This window comes from Euphorbia lathyris, chromosome 4 (genome assembly GCF_963576675.1).
Source record: "Euphorbia lathyris chromosome 4, ddEupLath1.1, whole genome shotgun sequence".
Lineage (NCBI taxonomy): Eukaryota > Viridiplantae > Streptophyta > Magnoliopsida > Malpighiales > Euphorbiaceae > Euphorbia > Euphorbia lathyris.
The window spans coordinates 7,930,331-7,951,405 of NC_088913.1; the positions used below are offsets into that span (position 1 = coordinate 7,930,331).

The window sequence follows — 21,075 nt, forward strand, 5'->3', positions numbered from 1 at the left end:
TTAAATCTCAATCCAAGCCCATATAAACACACCTAAATATATATGTATAATTTTTAATAATAAAAAATAAAATTTATACTTAAAAATAAATATTAATATATAAATATATTAATTAATATTATTAGACGGACAGGGATAGGTCGGTCTATGCTATTTTTATAAATCCTAAGTCCATCCAAAAAATAGACAGGCTTTAGCAAGCTTGGGCCGAACTAGGTCTAAGGATAATTTTTCATGTCCAAACACGGTTCAGGGGACATGTGCTTAGGTGGGCCGCACGGATACTTAGGCTTGTGAATAAGTATAGTAAGGACTACGCTCTCTTCCCCTCGAACTACCACGAGTTCCGTCTTGGTGAGAGTTCGAGGACATATCTCTCTTTCATGGATAAGTATGAATGACATAGTATTCAGTAGAACATGCAATGGAGTCTTGCATATCGCTCACTTAAGCTTTTACAATACTTAGTATAATTTACAATACTCAATCCAATATATTTATAAGAGAATCAAGTTATGTATGCTAAATGCGCTAACCCACATGACATTCAGTCAATGGTGAAGATCTGCTATCAACCAGAAATGGTTATAACTGTAGCACCTGTGATCCTGTGAATGACGACACGAAATGCAGGTAAAAACGTGTGTGACCTTGAAGTCCTATTTAACTGGTCCACGTGACTCCGGTGGTTATTATTGAGGACAGAGTATCTGATTACTCTATATATATCATGACAAATTGTGCAATATTAGTTTTTAAATTGATTAAATTAGAGATCTCGAGTTTGAGTTCTCTTACACGCTGAAAATTTTAATTGAGAGATGATTGAGTTGAGTTAAAGAGTGATTGAGGAGCCTAAAATCAATTTAATAGAGTAAATAGTAATAAAAAAACATTTTATTAAAATAAATTACTTAAGAAAATTTGATTTGCAAATAATAAATAAATAGGAAGAAAATCCCCACATGTTCCTCTTTTCTTCACCGTTGGATTAGATAACGAGATGAACACTAATCGTTCATCACGGTTACCATTATTATGATCCGTTGACCTGACAGAGCACGTGAAATGACGAAAAACACCGTCGCCTTTGTAACTGATAATAACAAAATCCCAATCTCTCTCTCTCTTCTCGCTCTCACTCTCCATCTTTCTCTCTCTGGAACCCTAACTCAGCTTTTACTGAACTCGAAGCTTATGCATCTCGTGGAGTCTCGTTAAGGTAATCTAATGCCTTAGATCTCTAATTTCTGTAGTTAGTAGTCGCCAATTTTGTTTGTTTGTTTGGATTAGAATCTTAGTTTTGTGCTTAATGGACTATCGTCAAATTGCGATATTGCGATGGATAGTGCTGTTGTTCTTGCTTTTGATTCTCAAGTATCCCTCTGTGATGATTGTTCATAGTATCAGCGTCTGGAAATGATAGATGTAGCTGCCTCCGGGATGAATGGCGTCACTTAACGTGTAATTGGGGAAATGGAATTTTGTGAATTTGTGCGTGAAGTTTAAGAATGACAGTATTTCCTCTTTTTGTGATTTTATAAGTCTGTAAGATGACTGAGAAATTAAGGGAGATTTTAATATCTGTGCACAAATTAATGGAAATTTGATTATCAATGCACAAATGGGGAAAGTGATAAAGGCGCCTGAAAATTTTGTATTTCGCTGAGAGTCAATGCGAGCAGCTTAAACCCTTTAGGAGAACTGACTGCCAAAACAGATTATTAGATTGGGTCTATGGTGATCTTCTTGCATTGGTATCTTATCAATTATTGCACTTGCTTTGCATATTAAGACTTGTATCAGTCTCTTGATGGTTGTTTATTTTAGTTGCTTCTTTTATTTGTATTGTGATATAATTTCAGGTCATTAGTCTATAAGCTTGTAGCTTTCTCTTTTAGCTAACTATACTTGAATTATTCTTGGAGACAGTTCTTGAATATCCCAAGGAAGTATTACTCTGAGTAATGGATTCTGGTTCTGTTGATACATCAACTCCATCTGTTAAAGCTCCTGAAGCACAACCCCTGGATGCCACAGTTCCTGCACCAGACAGTTCCCCACATGATTCATCTTCGAAGTTATCTGCTGCTGGCATAACATCATGGGCCAGAAGTTTGAAAATTCCCCAGCCAATGCCTCCCCCACAGGATGACTCACCAACTGGAAATTCTGCTAAATCGACCTTTGCTCGTTTGACTAGCGGATTTGGGTTGCGCTCTTCTCCAAAGGCTCCTTCACCTGATTATAGTTTAGAAGGAACTTCACCTACTTCACAGCCTGGTTTTATTGGAACAATTACTAAAGGTTTGGTTGATACATCTAAAAATGCAGTGAAGGCTGTACAAGTCAAGGCGCGACATGCTGTCTCTCAAAATAAGCGAAGATACCAGGTGTGGCTGCTGGAACATTCTTTGAACTCTTAAGATGTTCTGAGCTTTTGCTTATTGTGGTTGTACTTATAAATTGCATAGTGTCGATTGTCGAAGATATAGGTCATTGTCTATCACCACAGTTGGAATCTTTTTGGATTGGAAGAGGTAGGAAGACAATCTAAGAGTCGTGAAGAAATTAGTATTCTTTGTTATGAGTTATTAAATACGTAAATCTAGTTACTAATAAAGAATGTTAGAGGTTTTGAGGTGGGCGCCAGTCATATACCCTAGGCTAGTGGTGAACTGTGTTAATTTTGTTCTCAGAAGGAGAAAGGCATGAGACAAAAAACCCAATCAAGAAAATAGCAATTTTTTGAAGCCAAATTCTTTTTGAATCAACAATGAAGCATTCAGAGATGTATTTTCTTTGTCCATGTTTCCCACAAAACGACTACAGGAGAAATTTCAATACTTCTTCCTAGCTTTGTGAAGAAAATTCTAAGTAATTTTTTTCCAAATTTATGAATCAGTACTTCTGTAAGAATGGTATGCTAAACATTAAATAGTTATCATCCATCCACAATTATTGAGGAAGTTATTCCACATTCATTCACCTATGGGATATTTCAGTGTTGATATTTAGTTTCTTAGTTTTTAGATGGTTAAAGGATTTTTGAGAATAACAAATTCAAGGTGTGTGAAACACCCATTGTCTTCCTGATTGTGAAAATATGTGAGGGAATTTGCTGAGTGCCCTGCATAGACTGCAGATAGATATATATATCATATGTTTATCTGATATTGCTAAGATCTATTGGAAATTGGCTTAGTTCATCTTTTGTATTCTTCTTGCAATATCTAAGGAGACCTAAATTTTGTCCTTTCCTTTCATTGAATAAATTCTTGTTTTGTACTAAAAAAAATATAAATTATATGTTGTTCACTTACAATATTTGTAGACTAGGTCCTATTAATTGTTCTTCATAGATCATAATGAATGATAATGACCACAATGTAGTGATGAGGTCTTATACTTCCATTCTTTATTTAAGTCATAGATAAATGCGTCATGAACCTTATAAGTAGGTGTGGTACTGAAATTGACTCCAAATTCCATAGCTGGACAATATGCCTTGATTAAAGGATCGATGGGCTAGGATAATGTATTTTATTTATTGACACTGGTTTTCTTTATTTGTGATCATTTTCTTTCACTCTGTATATCTTACGTGGTTTCTAATTGAGGCCTATTAATTTCTTCAGGAAGGAGAGTTTGATTTGGATATGACATATATTACAGAAAATATAATTGCCATGGGATTCCCTGCTGGTGATATGAGCTCTGGGTTTTTTGGTTATTTGGAGGTAAACAGGTTATTATTCCCTAGGGAATTGCCTTTGATATTCTGAATTCATTGTCCTCGAAGGTTTTCAACTATTAAGCTTTGTGCTGCAGGGATTGTATCGAAACCACATGGAAGAAGTGATTAAGTTTTTTGAAACTCACCACAAGGTTTGCACTCATATCTGTACTAAATTTTCACTTTCTTGCTGCTTTTTTTTCTTACTTTGTTTGAAATCAAATGATTTTAATTGTTGGCCTGTGCAATATATGACTTGGCAACTGTGTTGGTCTTTCTTTGAGAAGAGTCTCTATACAATAATGTTGACATCTATCGTGTATTCTTATCTAAATTAATTTCCTGCAATGGGTGGTTCTCATTTGCATTTTTCTTTGTTGATGCACTATGATCCCTTAACTGCATAAACTGTTTACTGATGGATTTATAATCAAATTTGTGTAACTTTGATTACAAGATTTATGCATGTCATTTTGGCACTCAAATAAAATTGTACAGTTGCCCTATGATTTTGAGTTATGACCTTATTTATCTTTATTTATTGAAAGCTATGATTTCTGCCATCTCAATGTTGCATTTTTTCCATTTGTCACCTTTTTTTTTTTTTTTGGAATTGGCCCCATCTAGAAGGGTGTCATATCTCCTTTTAAGGATAGCAACAAAGTTCTAAAAATGTCGGTTCTATTCTTAAAATGGTGCTGTTTTTGTTAAGTGTTGTTGAATGTGTGCATGTCAAAACAATCTGTGTGTTGGTGCATATACTTATTGTTTTCTTTATTTTTCCTTTGATTCACAGGACAAGTACAAAGTATACAATCTTTGTTCTGAGAGGCTCTATGATGCATCATTATTTGAAGGAAAGGTATGTTGTTTTTCTTACTTGATTTTATTGGGATTTGTACGTACTTTGAGTCCTTAGATCATCCAGGATAGATTCTGAACTGCATTAAACTGAACCATGTGCAGCCCATCATACAAGAAATCAAAATCAGACTTCATTGAATATTAAGATTCTTCTTTTGTTTGAAATAAAATTGGAATAAAATAATGAACTCAAACCAATGGAACCAACGATTGTGACAAATCTGTAAGTATGATATTGTTTCAAATTGCATGGAGCAAAGCTTGTAGCATTTTTGTATTTTGGGATGTAACTAGTGTTATGTTTTTATTTTATTAAAAAAATTATGGCATTAAGTTTATATTATATCGATATTGGGTATTCTATAGATTTAATCTTGCTGAGATTGTTCCTGTATTCAACTTAATGCCCACAGAAACTGATAGCAAACAGGTAAAATCAATAATTACATCCAAATAATACACAGTCCCAGCAACAACTGAAAATCAAATGAGAAGAGCTTTATTAATGGGCTATATGAAAATGGAGAAAACAAAAGGAAATAGAAATAGCTTGCCTAGGGAAACTCTAGGGAAACAATCCCTCTTTCTGTATGAACCAAAGGCGAACAAAATGGAATAATTTCTCTCTGCTTCCGGGAAAGAAAACCGACCCTGCTATATAACTAAATTGCTCTTCCCAAAACACACCCTGTAGCCTATTAAATTGTTGGATCAAACTCTTGTACAGGTGGCTAGCTTTCCATTTGATGATCATAATTGTCCTCCAATACAACTGATAATATCATTCTGCAAAAGTGCTTACTCGTGGCTAAAGGAGGATATTGAGAATGTTGTGGTGGTGCACTGTAAGGCAGGAATGGCAAGGACAGGGTTGATGATCTCTAGCCTTCTTCTATACCTGAAGGTACTTGAAAAAAAAAATGCTCAAATGAAAATGAGTTTGGTGTAATATCTGCATTTCATTAATTTTATAGAGTAATTTGATGTCTCATCTTTCTCTAGTTTTTTCCTACTGCTGAAGAGTCCATTGACTACTACAACCAGAAGAGGTGCTTTGATGGAAAAGGACTCGTTCTCCCTAGTCAAATTGTGAGTAAATGGACATCTTCATCAAACAATGATATTAGGATACTTCATATCTTTTCTGAATTACGTCAATTGTTTTTTGTTACTTGCAGAGATATGTAAAATACTTTGAACGCATTTTAACATATTTCAATGGAGAAAACCAACCAGGGCGTAGGTATACTTCTGGCTTAATGTTTTATAGGGGCTCTGTCTACTTGGGTTAATGACATAATCAGATTTTATTCAGGTGCATGCTTAGGGGATTTCGGCTCCATCGATGTCCATATTGGATAAGGCCTTCTATTACCATCTCTGATCATAATGGTTTGCTTTAGCACTCTTGTTTTCTTTGTTTTAAATAAATAAAGTTCTTGTCTAGCTGTACATGTTCTCCATGATAAGGTCAAAGTTCACTGAGCTTTACGATTGTCCTTCATTTATGAGACAGATGTAGTAAGTAATAATAGTATATTCAGACCGTAGAAATATACTTTCCAGACTTGAAAGGCGTCTCCTTCCTTTTCTTTTAACTAACTCTCTGGGTAATAACTACTATTGAGATGAAAGACACCAGGACCCGTGCATCCTCTTCCATGGGCGTATTTATACAGATAAGCAACTGATATACCTAGGGAACAATAAGAATAAAAATGTAAAACAAACATTCAAGTTAAATCTTGTAGATTTTTGTTCGAGTCAAAATATATGATGTCAGCATCTTAAATGTAGCAGTTTTGGATATATTTTTAATGCCTTCCTTGTCCACAGGAGTTCTCTTCTCCTCAAAGAAACACCCGAGAACCAAGGATTTAACGGTAGGTCTTCTTAAGTATTTGGGTGATGTGTCATGCCAAGACTCCATTAAGGCTTTATTTTTACTTCTGGTTTTTGATTTGCAATATATACTCTATGCTTTCTTGCTGGAATAATTTTCTCAGGTGTATGTTCCTTTTTGCAGCCAGAAGACTATTGGTTTAGTGCACCAAAGAAAGGGGTCATGGTCTTTGCTTTGCCAGGGGAGCCTGGTCTAGCCGAGGTCGTTGGAGACTTTAAAGTCCATTTTCACGATCGCCAAGGAGATTTTTACTTGTTAGTATTCCACTCTGATTCCATCTTTCAGAAAATATTTTAACGGGTAAAATACATCCATAATCTGTGAACTGTAATGTTACTAACATTATATCCCCTAAACCTCATTTCATAACATAAAAGTTCCCGAACATTACATTATTGTAACATTGAAATCCAAATTAAAGAAACTGTTTAAAAATTTGACGAAATGATGACGTGGACAAGTTCGACTCTTTTTTATCCATGACATTACAAATTATGTTCAAATACTTATTTTCAGGTCATCATTTTTTATTAATTTTTTAACGAATTTTCTTTATTTTGAACTTTAATGTTACTAGAACGTAAAATTTGAAGGGTTTCTATGTCATGAAATAAAGTTTAACGGTCATAATGTTAGTGATCTTGTAGTTCAGGGATCATGGATGTATTTTTCCCGTATTTTAACAGTTGAATTGAGGTACATTGCTTTTGTTTTTTTTTTTTTTTTTTTTTTATCTTCAGTTGGTTGAACACAACAATGATGGAAAACAGAAAGGTTATAACTACCAATGACATTGATGGGTTCGACAAGGTAATCTCTTCGTATTTATCGTTACTATTTCAGATGCTTTTCTTCTTTACGCTTCTTTCCTTAACAATTTCGATGATTATTGTTCAGCGGAAACTACCTTCCCCCGGCTTCCAGATTGAGGTTGTACTAGTTGATTATAGTGGCCCTACCCCGACAGAACCCGGAACTGAAACTGCTAACAAGTCAAGTGAAGGTTCAAGTACTGCTTCAGTTGATTCAGGACCAGCTGCAGATGCTCCAAATCAAAATAAAGACCGCAAAAGTAACGACAAAGACGATGTGTTTTCAGATAGTGAGGCAGACGATTCTGTTTCTTCGAAAACCAGGCGAGCGGAAGCTAGCTCTGGCGGAGGCGAAACTGCCAAAACCACCACCACCTCTGCTTCAGAACCTAACAACAAATCAGATCAGGTTGCAAGCCTTACACACGCAACCGAAAAATTCTCTATTGGCGATACAAGCGCACAATCTACTAGTCAGCCTAAAAGTGATGCTGTTGGCGGAGCTGGGGTTAACAACTCACAGAGCGAGTTTAAAGCGATGGCTGCCGATGCTTCTGTTTTCACTTTCGGAGACGATGATGACTATGAAAGTGAATGAAAGACCAAAGAGGGTACGTGGACGGATATTCTGTACATAAAAAAATGGCTTGCAAGTTACACCGGCGGCACCGGAACTCAGTGATGGTGCTTTAGTCCATTTGTGCTGTGAGAATGTAAATGTCTGTTTTTGTGGGTTATATCTGCTGGCAAATCAAAAACTAGAAAATGCATGAATAATTGTTACATTGAATTGTTGAGCCACGAACATTTGTTTCATTGTTTTCATTAACAAAAAAAAGATGTATATTATTAGAGTAATATTTGTACAATTTCTTATCTATTTATATCTTCCATGGTTCAATTATATAGGTTTTGATGTTTGCCTTTAGTAAATTGCTTTTGTATTTCGTTTTTAGCGGTGTTGATTATGTACACGATTTGTCAAGACGACACGAAACTAGTAAGAATTTAGGTATGTAGCATCTTTGGATTCATCTAACGATAAGGGGTGTTGTTTACCCGTTTTTCTCATCTTGTTTGTCTTTTGACGTTAAAAATGAGAGTTTAGATATTTGATTAGAAAATTATTTGTCTTTTATACATGAAAAATAGTTCTTTGAAAAAAAATAGATAATAGGTAAATCAAACGGGTCTTGATGTAGACGTTTTTCAATTGGATTCGAGTTATGAATTTAGGTATGGACTATCTTTGGATTCATACAAAGGCTAAAACTGATATATAAATTTTTAGTTGGGTTTAAAGTTAACCAATCTATCCAAAAATTCTATTTTGGTAGATAGTGGCTGAACCAGGACCCCAGATGATCCGGGGTTCAAACATATTAGTAAAAAAAATTCAAAACGTAAAAAAAAAATTCGAAATTATCCGTGCGGTTGACGGTAAATTTTCAAAGTCCAGCCCGTTAAGGCATGGCAAAATTTCTTTAGCCTCTAACGCGTTAAAACTGTAAAAATGTTATTATTTTTTTTAGAAACTAGCATTGAACTAATAGAAAATTAAACATGTTTACTTTTTTTAATGGTAAAAACATAATAAAAATGAATATTAAATGTGTTTATTTTTTTAATGGTAAAGAATGAGGTTGGAGGGAATTGAAAATAGGACCTCTCAAATAAAAATAAGCATCCTTAACCATCTCATCTACCTTTAAACATTAAAATAATATTACATAGAGTCAATATAATTCTCTCCAAAATATTACCAGATACCATTACTATAAAAAAAATTCTCAATTTTCCGGCGGCCTATCGGGGCTCGAGCCCACCCCAATCCCCTGGTTCCCCCTGTTGGTAGAGATAGTAATGTTATATGATCTATGAACTTTTGGTATTTTTACAAAGACTTAATACATTTTTTTTTTTTGTTCAAAAAGATTGATTGGTTTCTTGAATTCAATAATCCATTTAATTTATTTAAAATATAATCCAGTAATCATTCGATTGTAAAAAAAAAAAAGAGTAAGTTCTATGCGACAAATTTGTTGTACCTGTCTTAAAAAAATAAAACGGCCAAGATCGGAGTATGGAGTTCTAATATAAGAGAGGAAAAATGTTACGGTTGAACAAGTAAATACTTCATTTTTAATATGTTTCCTTAAGACAGATTGCACCGCATTGGTGACCTTCTCCTAGGATACAACGTATTCCGTTAATGAACTCAACCATGTGCAAAAAGAGAAAGCAGAAGAACAAGAACAGTTTGCTAGAAGAAAGATTTGAGAAGTTGTGATTTTTCTCTACGGGCCTAATTAGACAAAATAATACGGTCCGTATCCATATGTAAAGGCATTGGAAAAACGGTTATAGACAGATTAAGTCGAACCATTACAACAGTTTCAATTGAATGCAATTAATCTATCAATTGCATGTAGTTAATTCCAACATTTCAAAATCTGAATGCAATTAATCTTTCAATTAAATAAAATTCATTATGTGGTTCATTTTTAACTTTAATTTCTCATTTATCATTTATCCGTTTTGAGCATATAATATACCGTTGGAAAGAACTCATGACATAGAATATGTTTACGTATTAACATTATTCAAAATAGTATTTTACCCTTTGTATATTGAAGTCTCAAAATGATGAAAATTAATATGTACTCAGTTTTTTCAATAGTGATGACGGTTTTTTTAAGTATCAATTTATTTTTTATGCGCAATCAGGGCTGACGCTATGCATAGTTTTAAAAACAATTTTTTATTAAGAGTTTTTTTATCTCTAATTTTGCTTAAAGTCCATAAAATATCAATACCAACACTGTGCGCAATCAAATATTGAATCCATTAAGTTGAGACATTGTTTGATAACCAATTTAATTACTTAAATTAAAATGTTAAACACTTATTTAATTTAAGAGAGTTTAATAACGGTTGTTTCTCCGCCACTTAAATTAGTTAAAACCTACTTATTTTGATAAGTCAAAATATTTAATTTAATATTTTAAGTTAAACATTATCGACTAATATTTTTATAAAGTTACATCATTGAATACTTTTGCCACTTATAATATTCAGCACTTAAAATTCAGTACTTATTTTTTCAACACTTAATTTTTAATTTTATCAAACAACACTTAAAATTTATTCCGAAGTTAAAAACGTTTTTAACAAAATCTTATCATTATTTCTTATATTAAAAAAAAAAGATAAGGTATTAAAACAGGTTTATGATTTTTGGTAAAGTATCAATTTAGGCTCCACGTGCATAATAGCATCAATATATGCTTAACATTTAAAAAATAGTACCAATTTAGGCATCGATAACAGAACGTGGCACGTCATTCATAGTACTCCGTTAAATTCTGATTTCTCTTTCCATGTACAATTGATAGTATTTAAGGGAATAATATGAATGACGTGTCACGTTCCGTTATCGAGACCTAAATTGATATCTTTTAGAGCATCTCCAACAGAGGTTGTTTTAAATAGTACCAAAACTTAACACATCATACTAAAATATAATTTTTTTATTAACTTAATCATCCATATCACTTTTGTTAAAAAAAAACTCCAATAGTAAGCAACTTTAAAAGTTATTACAATGGCCCAACAAATCATTACTTTATAATATAATTTATTTTAATTATAAATATTGTCAACTAATAGCGAAAGGAGAAAGAAACCCTCAAAAAATGTGAATCAATAATAATCAAGTAAATAGGAAAATGTTTGCTTCAGAACGGACTCAAAAATTGTGGCTGGTCATGTTAATGGCTCGGGTATTAATCTCACTATTTTTGGCAGCCTGGTTGATGAGTGCGAGGCGATACTGAAAAACTGACCCGACTTTCAAATCTCTTTTTGTACTAGATTAGCGAATTTACCAGCACATACTTTAATTATAATGCTAATCCATTTTTTCATATTATTCCATTATTTTTAGAACTTGTAATCCGAATGTATATTCTTCCATATTAATAGTCTTAAGTTCTCCTAAAAAAAATAAATCACTTTTTTTTTATATATATTAAAAAAAAAATTGACAATCTTAAAGCAATATTGCCAAAAAAGTGACAACATTGTTAAGAGCAACTCTAATGGTACCAAATAAGGACCAATTTAATATTTTCAAGAAGTTTCTAACCATTAGATAGTAAAAGATGGACTCGCTAGAAGCAAGCAGGTCGCCCAATTGGGCGACTCTCCAGCCAAATTTTAAAAGAAAATAAATTAGAATCATGATGGAAAGTAGAATGAAACACGCGCAGTTTTGATTGGTGAATAAAAGGAATTGTACACAACTCCCACAATCTGGCGCGTTGGGCTATTTTAAATCAAGGAAAAAGCAACAAATAGTGTGGGCTCCACCACTTTCATTGCATTCGCTGAAATCAATATTATGGAAAAAATCACATAAAATGTATACTTCACTCCTCATATATTTAGTCTTTTCTCACAAAAACCCAAATTGTTTTGCACATAACAAATTGAAATTTGGACAAATAAATAATCCATCTACTCAATTAAATAAATAAATTAAATTACTGACATTTATTCTATTAATAATAAATATTAATAAATATTTTTTTATTAAATTAAATACTTATTCATTATCAATTATAATATTAATATAAAATAAAAAAATAATTAATATTAAAAAAATATATTATATAGTGTATGGGACCCATTAAATAGTAATGAAGTGACTAACCATTAAAGAGTATTTTTTACATATGTGTTTTGAAATGAAAGTTGTTAGAAAATGGTGATGTGGAATGGTTGGAGGGTGTGCAACCCTCCAACCATTAGAGTTGCTCTAAGCAACCACCCTTACTTGATGACACCTTTTCAAAGTTATCAAAACAATTGTTACATCATCAAACACTTTTCCAAGCTCCCTCTATTTAAGACGTTCTTAAAACGTTAAATTTATATTGATGCTATTTTATACATGGAACTTAAACTGGGACTTCCTAAAAAATTACTCCCCTCATTCCTTTTTATAAGTCGTTCTAGGAATTGAGTTTTTTTTTCTAAAATACTGTCTTTCTAGTTTTCTACCAACTTTCAATTTAGTTTTCCGATCTAAACATTAATTTTTTTTTTGTCTTGATCCATATGTTTTTCAAAATTATAAGACTTATTCACCAACCATTACATGAGAGAGAATTTCTTTTTAATTAACCAATATAAATTCATTAATTTCACTTTATATTTGTATTTCTTAATCTGGATGAAACAATTTAGAATGACTTATATATTGGAATGAACGGAGTATATATCTATTTTAATATCTGAAAAATAAATGTTACACGCAAATGTAAAATATAGGAGTTAGATTTGGACCACATCCAAATTCAAATTCAACAAAAATTGACATATTTTTTCAACAAATATAAGAAAAGTATTCAAGACAAGCGCGTAAACTTTACATTTATAGCTTAGACGCGTGAATTTATTTCTTCCGCTGACACATCAAACACTTGACCTTTTAAAACCGTAAAAGTTTCAACCTTTTCTTATCCCAAACTACGAAAAATCCCAGAAATTAACAATCAATTATCCAGTAATCCCAAATTCAAGTCATCGACTTTTTTACATTATATAAACACAAAAGAATCACTAGACCTTTTCTGTTTTCTTAAGTCAAATGTATCATTTATCTCATCTTCAACATACATCTTCATCTTCTCAATACCCATCTTCTCCTTCCATGTCCGTCTCTGGTATTCAAGGCCAGCTTCTCGAAGTTACTGGTATGATAATCTCTTGTTTATTTTGTGGAATTGAATGAATTGAATGAGATTGAGCAAACCCTTTTCCCCAATTTGATAAGTATGATAATCTCTTGTTTTTTGAGAATTGAATGAGATTACACAAACCCTTTTCCCCAATTTCCTAAGTATGATAATCTCTTGTTTATTTTGTGGAATTGAATGAATTGAATGAGATTAAACAAACCCTTTTCCCCAATTTGATAAGTATGATAATCTCTTGTTTTTATGAAATTGAATGAATTGAATGAGATTAAACAAACCCTTTTCCCCAATTTGCTAAGTATGATAATCTCTTGTTTTTGTGGAATTGAATGAGATTAAACAAACCCTTTTCCCCAATTTTCTAAGTATGATAATCTCTTGTTTCTATGAAATTGAATGAATTGAATGAGATTACACAAACCCTTTTCCCCAATTTGCTAAGTATGATAATCTCTTGTTTTTATGAAATTGAATGAGATTAAACAAACCCTTTTCCCCAATTTGCTGAGTATGATAACCTCTTGTTTTTATGAAATTGAATGAGATAGCAAACCCTTTTCCCCAATTTGCTAATTGTTTCATGTTTTTGCTCGATTTTTGTGGATGCAGTTGTTGGGTGTAACAAATTGAAAGATACAGAATGGATTTCTAGACAAGATCCCTATGTTATTGTTGAATATGGTAGCAAAAAGTCTCGTACGAGGACGTGTACAGGTGGGTATCTTTTTTCTTTTTGTGTTTTCTTTGATTGTTTCGGAGCTATTAGATCTGAAAATTGAACCGTTTTTTGTTTTTGATTAGATGGTGGAAAAAACCCAGTGTTTCAAGAGAAGTTTGTGTTTACTCTAATTGAAGGGTTGCGAGAGCTAAATATTGTGGTCTGGAACAGCAATACCTTAACTTATGATGATTTTATTGGCAGCGGAAAGTAATTATTCTGAACCCTCTTGTGTTACTGTGATTTCTTTGTGTAATTCACTCCAAAAATACCTAAAAAGTGATAAGTGCCTCACATATATGAGCCGCGTAGCTTGCTAATTAAGTAAAGTGAGATATCTAACACCCGTTTGGATGATTGGTTGCCTCACGTATATGAGTAGCATAGCTCGCTAATCAAGTAATGTGAGATATCTAACACACCCTTTTTAGATGATTGCCTCACATATATATGAGCGGCGAGATATCTAACACACCCGTTTAGATGATTGCGTCGCATATATATGAGCCGCGAGATATCCAACACACCCTTTTAGATGATTGCCTCACATATATATGAGTTGCAAGATATCTAACACACCCGGATAGATGATTGCCTCACATATATATGAGCGGCGAGATATCTAACGCACCCGTTTGGATGACTGCCTCACATATATGAGCCGCATAGCTCGTTAATCAAGTAATGTGAGATATCTAAAACACCCGTTTGGATGATTGCCTCACATGTATATGAGCGGTGAGATACCTAGCACACCCTTTTAGATGATTGTCTCACACATATATGAGCCACGAGATATCTAACACACCCGTTTAGATGATCGTCTCACATATATATGAGTTGCGAGATATCTAACACACTTGTTTAGATGATTGCCTCACATATATATGAGCTGCATAGCTCGCTAATGAAGCAATGTGAGATATCTAACACCCTTGTTTTACGGGAGTGTGACCCAAATATCTATGAATGATCGAACATTGAGTATAAGATCATACCATATAAATGAAGGATAGGAGTCTTATATTCAAGGATAGCCCTATGGTTATTGGGGAGACTAGATTTAGCTTCCATGTACGAAACATGTGCAATTTTAAGCCTCGTGTTTACCAAACGGTGCAATTTCGATCTTCATTAACGAAAGGTTGGTTTATTTCATGTGCAATTTCATGTTCTAACATTTGAAATTGCACATCTTCTTTTAATGAAAAAAACTTATCTTCTGTTGATTAGGCTTGAAATTACACGGTCTGGTAAACGTTAGGCTTAAGATTACATTGTTTTGTACGTGGAGGCTATCCGCTCTCCCCCAATAACCATAGGGTTAAATTTGCTTCTTATCCCTATATTCAATGATGGATCAGCCATAGATATTTGCTTCACGTTCCAGATAGTTCTGGGCGTGAGGCGTGTGTTAGATATCTTATGTTTCTTAATTAGCGAGCTATATGACTCCTTATATACGTGAGACAATCTTTCTCCTTTGAGGTACTTTTTGGGTGAGTTAGGTCTTTATTTACGATAATGTGTTGCCTTTTTTTTCCGTTAAACTTATTTTGTTTCTCCTTATGGCAATTGTTGTTTGTAGAGTTCAATTACAGAAGGCTCTATCACAAGGTTTTGATGATACTACTTGGCCACTTCAAACTAAAACTGGCAGGTAATTACAACAACCAATTGCCTACTTTCTTGTCGGGGTGGAAATTCGTGTTGTATTGTATATACATGTTTCATATAATTATGTATGATATAAATGCAAGAAAAATGATAATTATGTCGTGTCAAATATTGCTACTTCTGTTTTCTAGGCTAAAATGAAAATTTCAATGGAACTTGGTGTGAGGCTTGTTGGTTGATTCTTCGTGATTTTAATACGATATTTGGTTTTCAATTTTCTGTTTGAGTAGGAGAGGTATTAATTAAGTTAATAGTGTATAACAACATTTGTTCTTGTTTTCGCCTTTCCGGTTTTTCTTGAATTCATAATAGAAGAATACCAGGTTTTACCAGAATGATTATGATTGTAACTTCTACATTCGAAATTTTCGCTGCAAAACATATACTTTGCATTTCTGTAATCAATTTTGGGTTGTTTTTCGTTTTCCCATTGAGTTTGTGTAGAAAGGACACAACATTTTATTAGCTTCTCTCATTAGGTTCCTCAAAATCATAGATTACGGATTCTTTGGAATTTTTTCGGAAAGTTTGAAGTTTTAGCGGTACACGATTGAGGGTACCCTTATCTCTGTTAACCTATGACATTTTGTGGGGATTTGATGATCTAACTGCATAAATTGAAGGGTAGATAATTTATTGGCTTAATACATCATTTGCCCCCTGAACTTGTCCAAAATGGTTGATTGGCCCCCTGAACTTTCAAAGTGTCTCGATAGCCCCCTGAACTTGCATAAAATGTTTAGTTAGCCTCCTGAACTTGTATAAAATATAATCAATTAATCACTCAATTGTAAAAAAATAAGTTAAATGCGGAAGATATGTTTTACACATCTTAAAAAAGTAAAACGATCAAAATCGGGGTATGCGATTATAATATTAGAGAAGAAAATGTTTTATAGTTGAACGAGTAAGAAATTCTTTTTTAACATATTTTAATCTATTTTGTGAAGTATGTAATAACATTCTAAGATACGTGTAACATATCTTCCGCATTTGACTTACTTTTTTACCAACGAATGATCAATTGATTACATTTTATGCAAGTTTAGGGGGCTAACTGAACATTTTATGCAAGTTCAAGGGGTTATCGAGACACTTTAAAAGTTCAGGGGACCAATCAACCATTTTGGACAAGTTCAGGGGGCAAATGGTGTATTAAGCCTAATTTATTAGTCCCAACTTTTTTACATAACACACTGTTTAGTCCCCTTATTTTGAAAAACACATTATAAGGTCCCTATCTTTTGTCAATATTAATCATTTAGTCCTTCTGTCTAGTTTTTTTAGATTTTTAACCGAACATGTCTTAGCTTTCAAGATAGACATAGTAAATACAAAATGTTCATGTTACTTTTATTTCCTATCTGTCTGTTTATGCCAAATATAACGGTTAAAAATCTAGAAAAAAACTAGACAGAAGGACCAACGGGATAATATTTACAAAAGATAGGGATCTTATAATGTGTTTTTCATAATAGGGGGACTAAACAGTGTGTTAGGTAAAAAGGAGGGGGCTAATAAATTATTTACCCTGAATTGAATGATCACCTCATATAGTGGATTGCTTTCTTGGCGGGCTTAAATTTAATTTCAATCAGAGGGCGAGCCTTGGCGCAATGGTAAACGTTGTTGTCGTGTAATCGAGAGGTCACGAGTTCAAGTCTTAGGAATGACCACTTGCCAAAAAAATTGGCAGGAGAAGGCTTGCCCCCAATACACTCTTCGGGTGGGACCCCTCCCCGGACCCTCGCTTAGCAGGGACGCGTAGTGCACCGGGCCGCTCTTTTTGTGTTCTTGAATCATAAGTTTTTACGTGCTAACTGCATATTGCAGTTGCTATATGAATCGATATGTCCCTAACCTTTCACCAAATCGAATAACAACATGCTGTTCGCTGTAAGAGACACGGAGACTGTTTGGTTCAACTTTTATTGTTTGTTGTTGCTGGTAGCTAATAGATATTAGCTTTTTTTCGTGGATATTTGCTTCACATTCTGAATGATTTGGGCGTAAAGGGTGTGTGTTAGATATCTCTTGTTGCTTAGGGCGAGTTAGGCCTTTATTTACAATGTTCACAATGTTGTTCACTAATTACGGAATCAAATGTTAGCTTGAAATTGGGATTTCTTTAGCATGGGAGTCCGACAAAAATAAAGAGATGCATATATGTATATGAAGAAATTCGGTTTAAGTTTCTTTGTTATCCGTGTTAGTAGAACTTTTCGAGTTGTTTTCGCATTTTAATGGCTTAAAATGACGTGTTTTTAATCTGTTACAGATATGCAGGAGAAGTGAGGCTCATTGTGCATTACCCAAACGCCAATGTAAGCTATCGTTCTTGCGATTTCTAACCGAGTTCACTTATTCATCCATCACATAATTCTTAAAATCTGAATCTTTCTGTTTGTGTATTATTGCAGAAAGCAGCAACAAGCTTTGCTCCTTCAGCTCCACCATATGCAACACATCCGCCCCATACCTCAATGTATCAAGCACAACCTCCGTACGCACCACCACCAACTACAGCTTATACAACTCCGTCTCCTTATCCATCGTACCCGCCGAATTCGACATATCCACCATCGCCCTCACCAAATTCAGCATATCCACCATCTGCCTACCCGCATCCTCAAACTGCTTATCCCCCTTCGCCATACCCACCCCCTTCTGCTTATCCCCCATCACCATATCCACCGCCTCCCAACGCTTCATCCTATTACCCTCAAGGTAAATTCATATTATCCCGCTGCTTTTCTGTAGTATGTAGAACTTGATGTTTTGCATTGACTGATTATAGTCTGTCTAGCTTGAAGTTTTTGACTAGGATTCCTAATTTCTGATACGTGGTTTACAACTTTTATCATATTTCACACTTTGGTGTACAACCTTCAATTTTGTACCTAAAAGTGTACAACCTTCTGCTGACCTCCCACTAAAGTGTACAACCGGTAATTGTAACCAGTCAACGCGAAGTGAACGCGCCACGCTAGCAAATTGACCTCTTTAAAAATCAAAAGTTGACCGGTCAACACAAAGTAAACCTTCACATCAGCAATTTTGACTTTTATGGAGGTCAAATTGCTGATGTGGCACGTTGATTTCGCGTTGACCGGTCATAATTACCAGCTATACACTTTAGTGGGAGGTCACCAAAAGGTTGTTCGCCAAAATAGGAAAAAATGAAAGAGGTTGTACACCATGTGTGTAATTTTAATTTACCCCTAATTTCTGATAGGACAACACGATTCTTATAGATAACCTGTTTGACACGATTATCATATATAATCATGTGGAATACATAGATAGGTCACATATCACGGTTTATGACACGATAACCTGTTTTGACAATTCTACTTTTGAGTAGTTTATCTTCCTCTATCAATGCATCACTTCTAATTGTAAACCAATACAAACTAGTGCGGCAATGGACTAAGAGCACGTAAAACTTTGTCATGTATGATCGTTGGATTTCTTGTTCTTTTACCGCTTAGATTCGTCTTTCGTTTGAATTCTGCAAAAGTTTTTCCATTGATGGTAGCATTCGTCTCAGCACTTACCATCTATTCATCTCTTTTCAGGTCCTTTTCCCGGAATATATCCTCCACCACCGTAGTAAGAAGAAGCTTACACAGTCTAAATGAAGTACATTGTTGATTCTACTGCCATTCCATTAGAATTAACTCTACTTCGAATCTTTGCAAGCTCGGATACAACGGATTATCATTGTGGTGTTTCTCGTGTTTCTCAAATTGGACGTGGAGGTCATGGATTCGAACCAAAAATCACTGTAGCTGCTATGAGACGGAAAAGCTGCCTGATTTTGTCGTTCTGCAGAACCAGCAATGTGTATTAGAATGTGCTTTTAGTTTGTCAGAGTTCGACAATGTCTTTTTCGTGACAATTTTATCTGAAATGTGAAAATATCTCTTTGCAAGATGTGTGAAGTTCCCTTCATTCTTTGTAGATTATCAGTTTTTTTTTTAATCAAGCAATTACAATAATCTTTCTTTTCTGTCGAGTGATTAAGGCTTAATACGTATCAACTCCTCCAATTTGCATTCAAACGCCTAGAGATGTAAATGGGGTGGGATTCTCCATTCTGTTGGTGAGCTGTCCGTCCCGACAGGGATGCCTGATAAAAATTGCCATGGGATGGGGATGGAGAAAGGTAATTTTGTCTCTGTCCTGGTAATCTCTTATGAGGATTCTTGATGGATTTGCAATTATTTTCTATGATAATTGACTTTTTTTTTGGAGGATTTTATATTATTTCTCGTGATAATTGATGTTTTGGATGATTTAAATACATTTTAATGAGGCTGATTAACTGTTTTCAATTTTCAATTTGTTGTGGTTTGAAAATTTTGAGAATGATGGTTTGATTTTTTTTAAACATATGATGATTTTCTGCGGGAATAAGGTTTTTGGAACATCTATAAATATAGAATGAGAATTTTTTTGAGAACGAGAATGGAAAATGCATTCATTGTCCTGTCTTGTCCCGTTTATATTTCTACAAACGCCTGATAACTTTCAAAAGGATCTTTTTGTCACCTTAACTTTCTTGAAACGACTTTTTCACCATCTCAACTTGCTTAAATTGCTAGAGCTACGTAGATATGCGTGGTATTGCCATGTGGAAATGATCTTTTTGTCACCTCAACTTGTTTGAAACGATTTTTTCACTACCTCAACTTACTTAAATTGCTAGAAGTGCGTAGATATGCGTGGTATTGCCATATGGAAATCAGGGGTTAGTCGCGACATTTTAAGAAAGTTGAGCGGTCAAAAAGATTGTTTGGAAGTTTAGGGGGATTATTTGACATTTGGGTGGAAGTTAGGGGGCTGGCTGGATGTGTTAAGCCAGTGATTGAAAAGGTAGGCCATCTACTTTAGAACTGAGTAGATATGGATGCCAAAACTAGATCACTATTCCCTTTTTGGGTTGCCAAAAATACCTAAGAAATGTGACTTAAGTTTATTAAATGGATGTTGTGACATATATATTGAGTGATTATGCGTGTGAACTATTGGAGATGCTCTTAGCATATTTTATATTGTAAGCTAAAGCTAACAATGAAATAAGCTACGTATAAGTTATAGACCCGGTCGGACAATTTATGAGCCCAATCAAAATGAGAGATAAGGAGCCTCTAATAAAAAAAAATGTATGTACGAATTTAAAATATTTTCTGATAAATGATAAGTAAAAATAAGATTTAATATATCAAAAGCTCTTTGAATTTGTCCAAAAAGCTCGATTGGTCTATAAATTTATACAATTTTTTTAAAACCTCTTGAATTTGTCCAAAAAACTTGATTGACCTTCTGAATTTATACAATTTTTTATACAAGTTCAGGAGGCCAATAAGTCATTTTAAACAAATTTAGGTGGCTAATAGATTATTTTAAGTATAAGTTCGTGAGGACTGGTCTAAATCGGGTCCAACCTAATCTATAAACATGTTACTAAATAATTTCATTTACTCATTTTTTACATCATGTTTACGTTTTCATATTAAAAATGAGAGTTTTAGGTATTTGATTAGAAAACCAGTATTTGTTTTTTATACCGGAAAAGTAGCTTTTCTAAAAACAAATTC

The 21,075-nt window shown here is 33.9% G+C and overlaps 2 protein-coding genes across 2 annotated transcripts; both read left to right on the forward strand.

The window, feature by feature from the left end:
• Nucleotides 1-1,064: 1,064 nt before the first annotated feature.
• Nucleotides 1,065-8,219, forward strand: LOC136226284 (phosphatidylinositol 3,4,5-trisphosphate 3-phosphatase and protein-tyrosine-phosphatase PTEN2A). Its single transcript, XM_066014670.1, has 13 exons — nt 1,065-1,222; nt 1,933-2,393; nt 3,639-3,740; nt 3,832-3,888; nt 4,533-4,598; nt 5,328-5,504; nt 5,603-5,689; nt 5,779-5,843; nt 5,916-5,992; nt 6,437-6,483; nt 6,627-6,757; nt 7,244-7,313; nt 7,401-8,219. The coding sequence occupies exons 2-13, from the start codon at nt 1,968-1,970 to the stop codon at nt 7,911-7,913; spliced, it is 1,818 nt and encodes a 605-aa protein (XP_065870742.1). The 5' UTR covers nt 1,065-1,222; nt 1,933-1,967; the 3' UTR covers nt 7,914-8,219.
• Nucleotides 8,220-12,838: 4,619 nt separating this feature from the next.
• LOC136227991 (leucine-rich repeat extensin-like protein 3) lies at nt 12,839-19,484 on the forward strand. The gene is made up of 7 exons (XM_066016797.1): nt 12,839-13,074; nt 13,687-13,791; nt 13,879-14,005; nt 15,384-15,455; nt 17,751-17,796; nt 17,893-18,199; nt 19,051-19,484. Exons 1-7 carry the CDS (start codon nt 12,969-12,971, stop codon nt 19,083-19,085), a joined length of 798 nt encoding a protein of 265 aa, XP_065872869.1. The 5' UTR covers nt 12,839-12,968; the 3' UTR covers nt 19,086-19,484.
• Nucleotides 19,485-21,075: the final 1,591 nt, after the last annotated feature.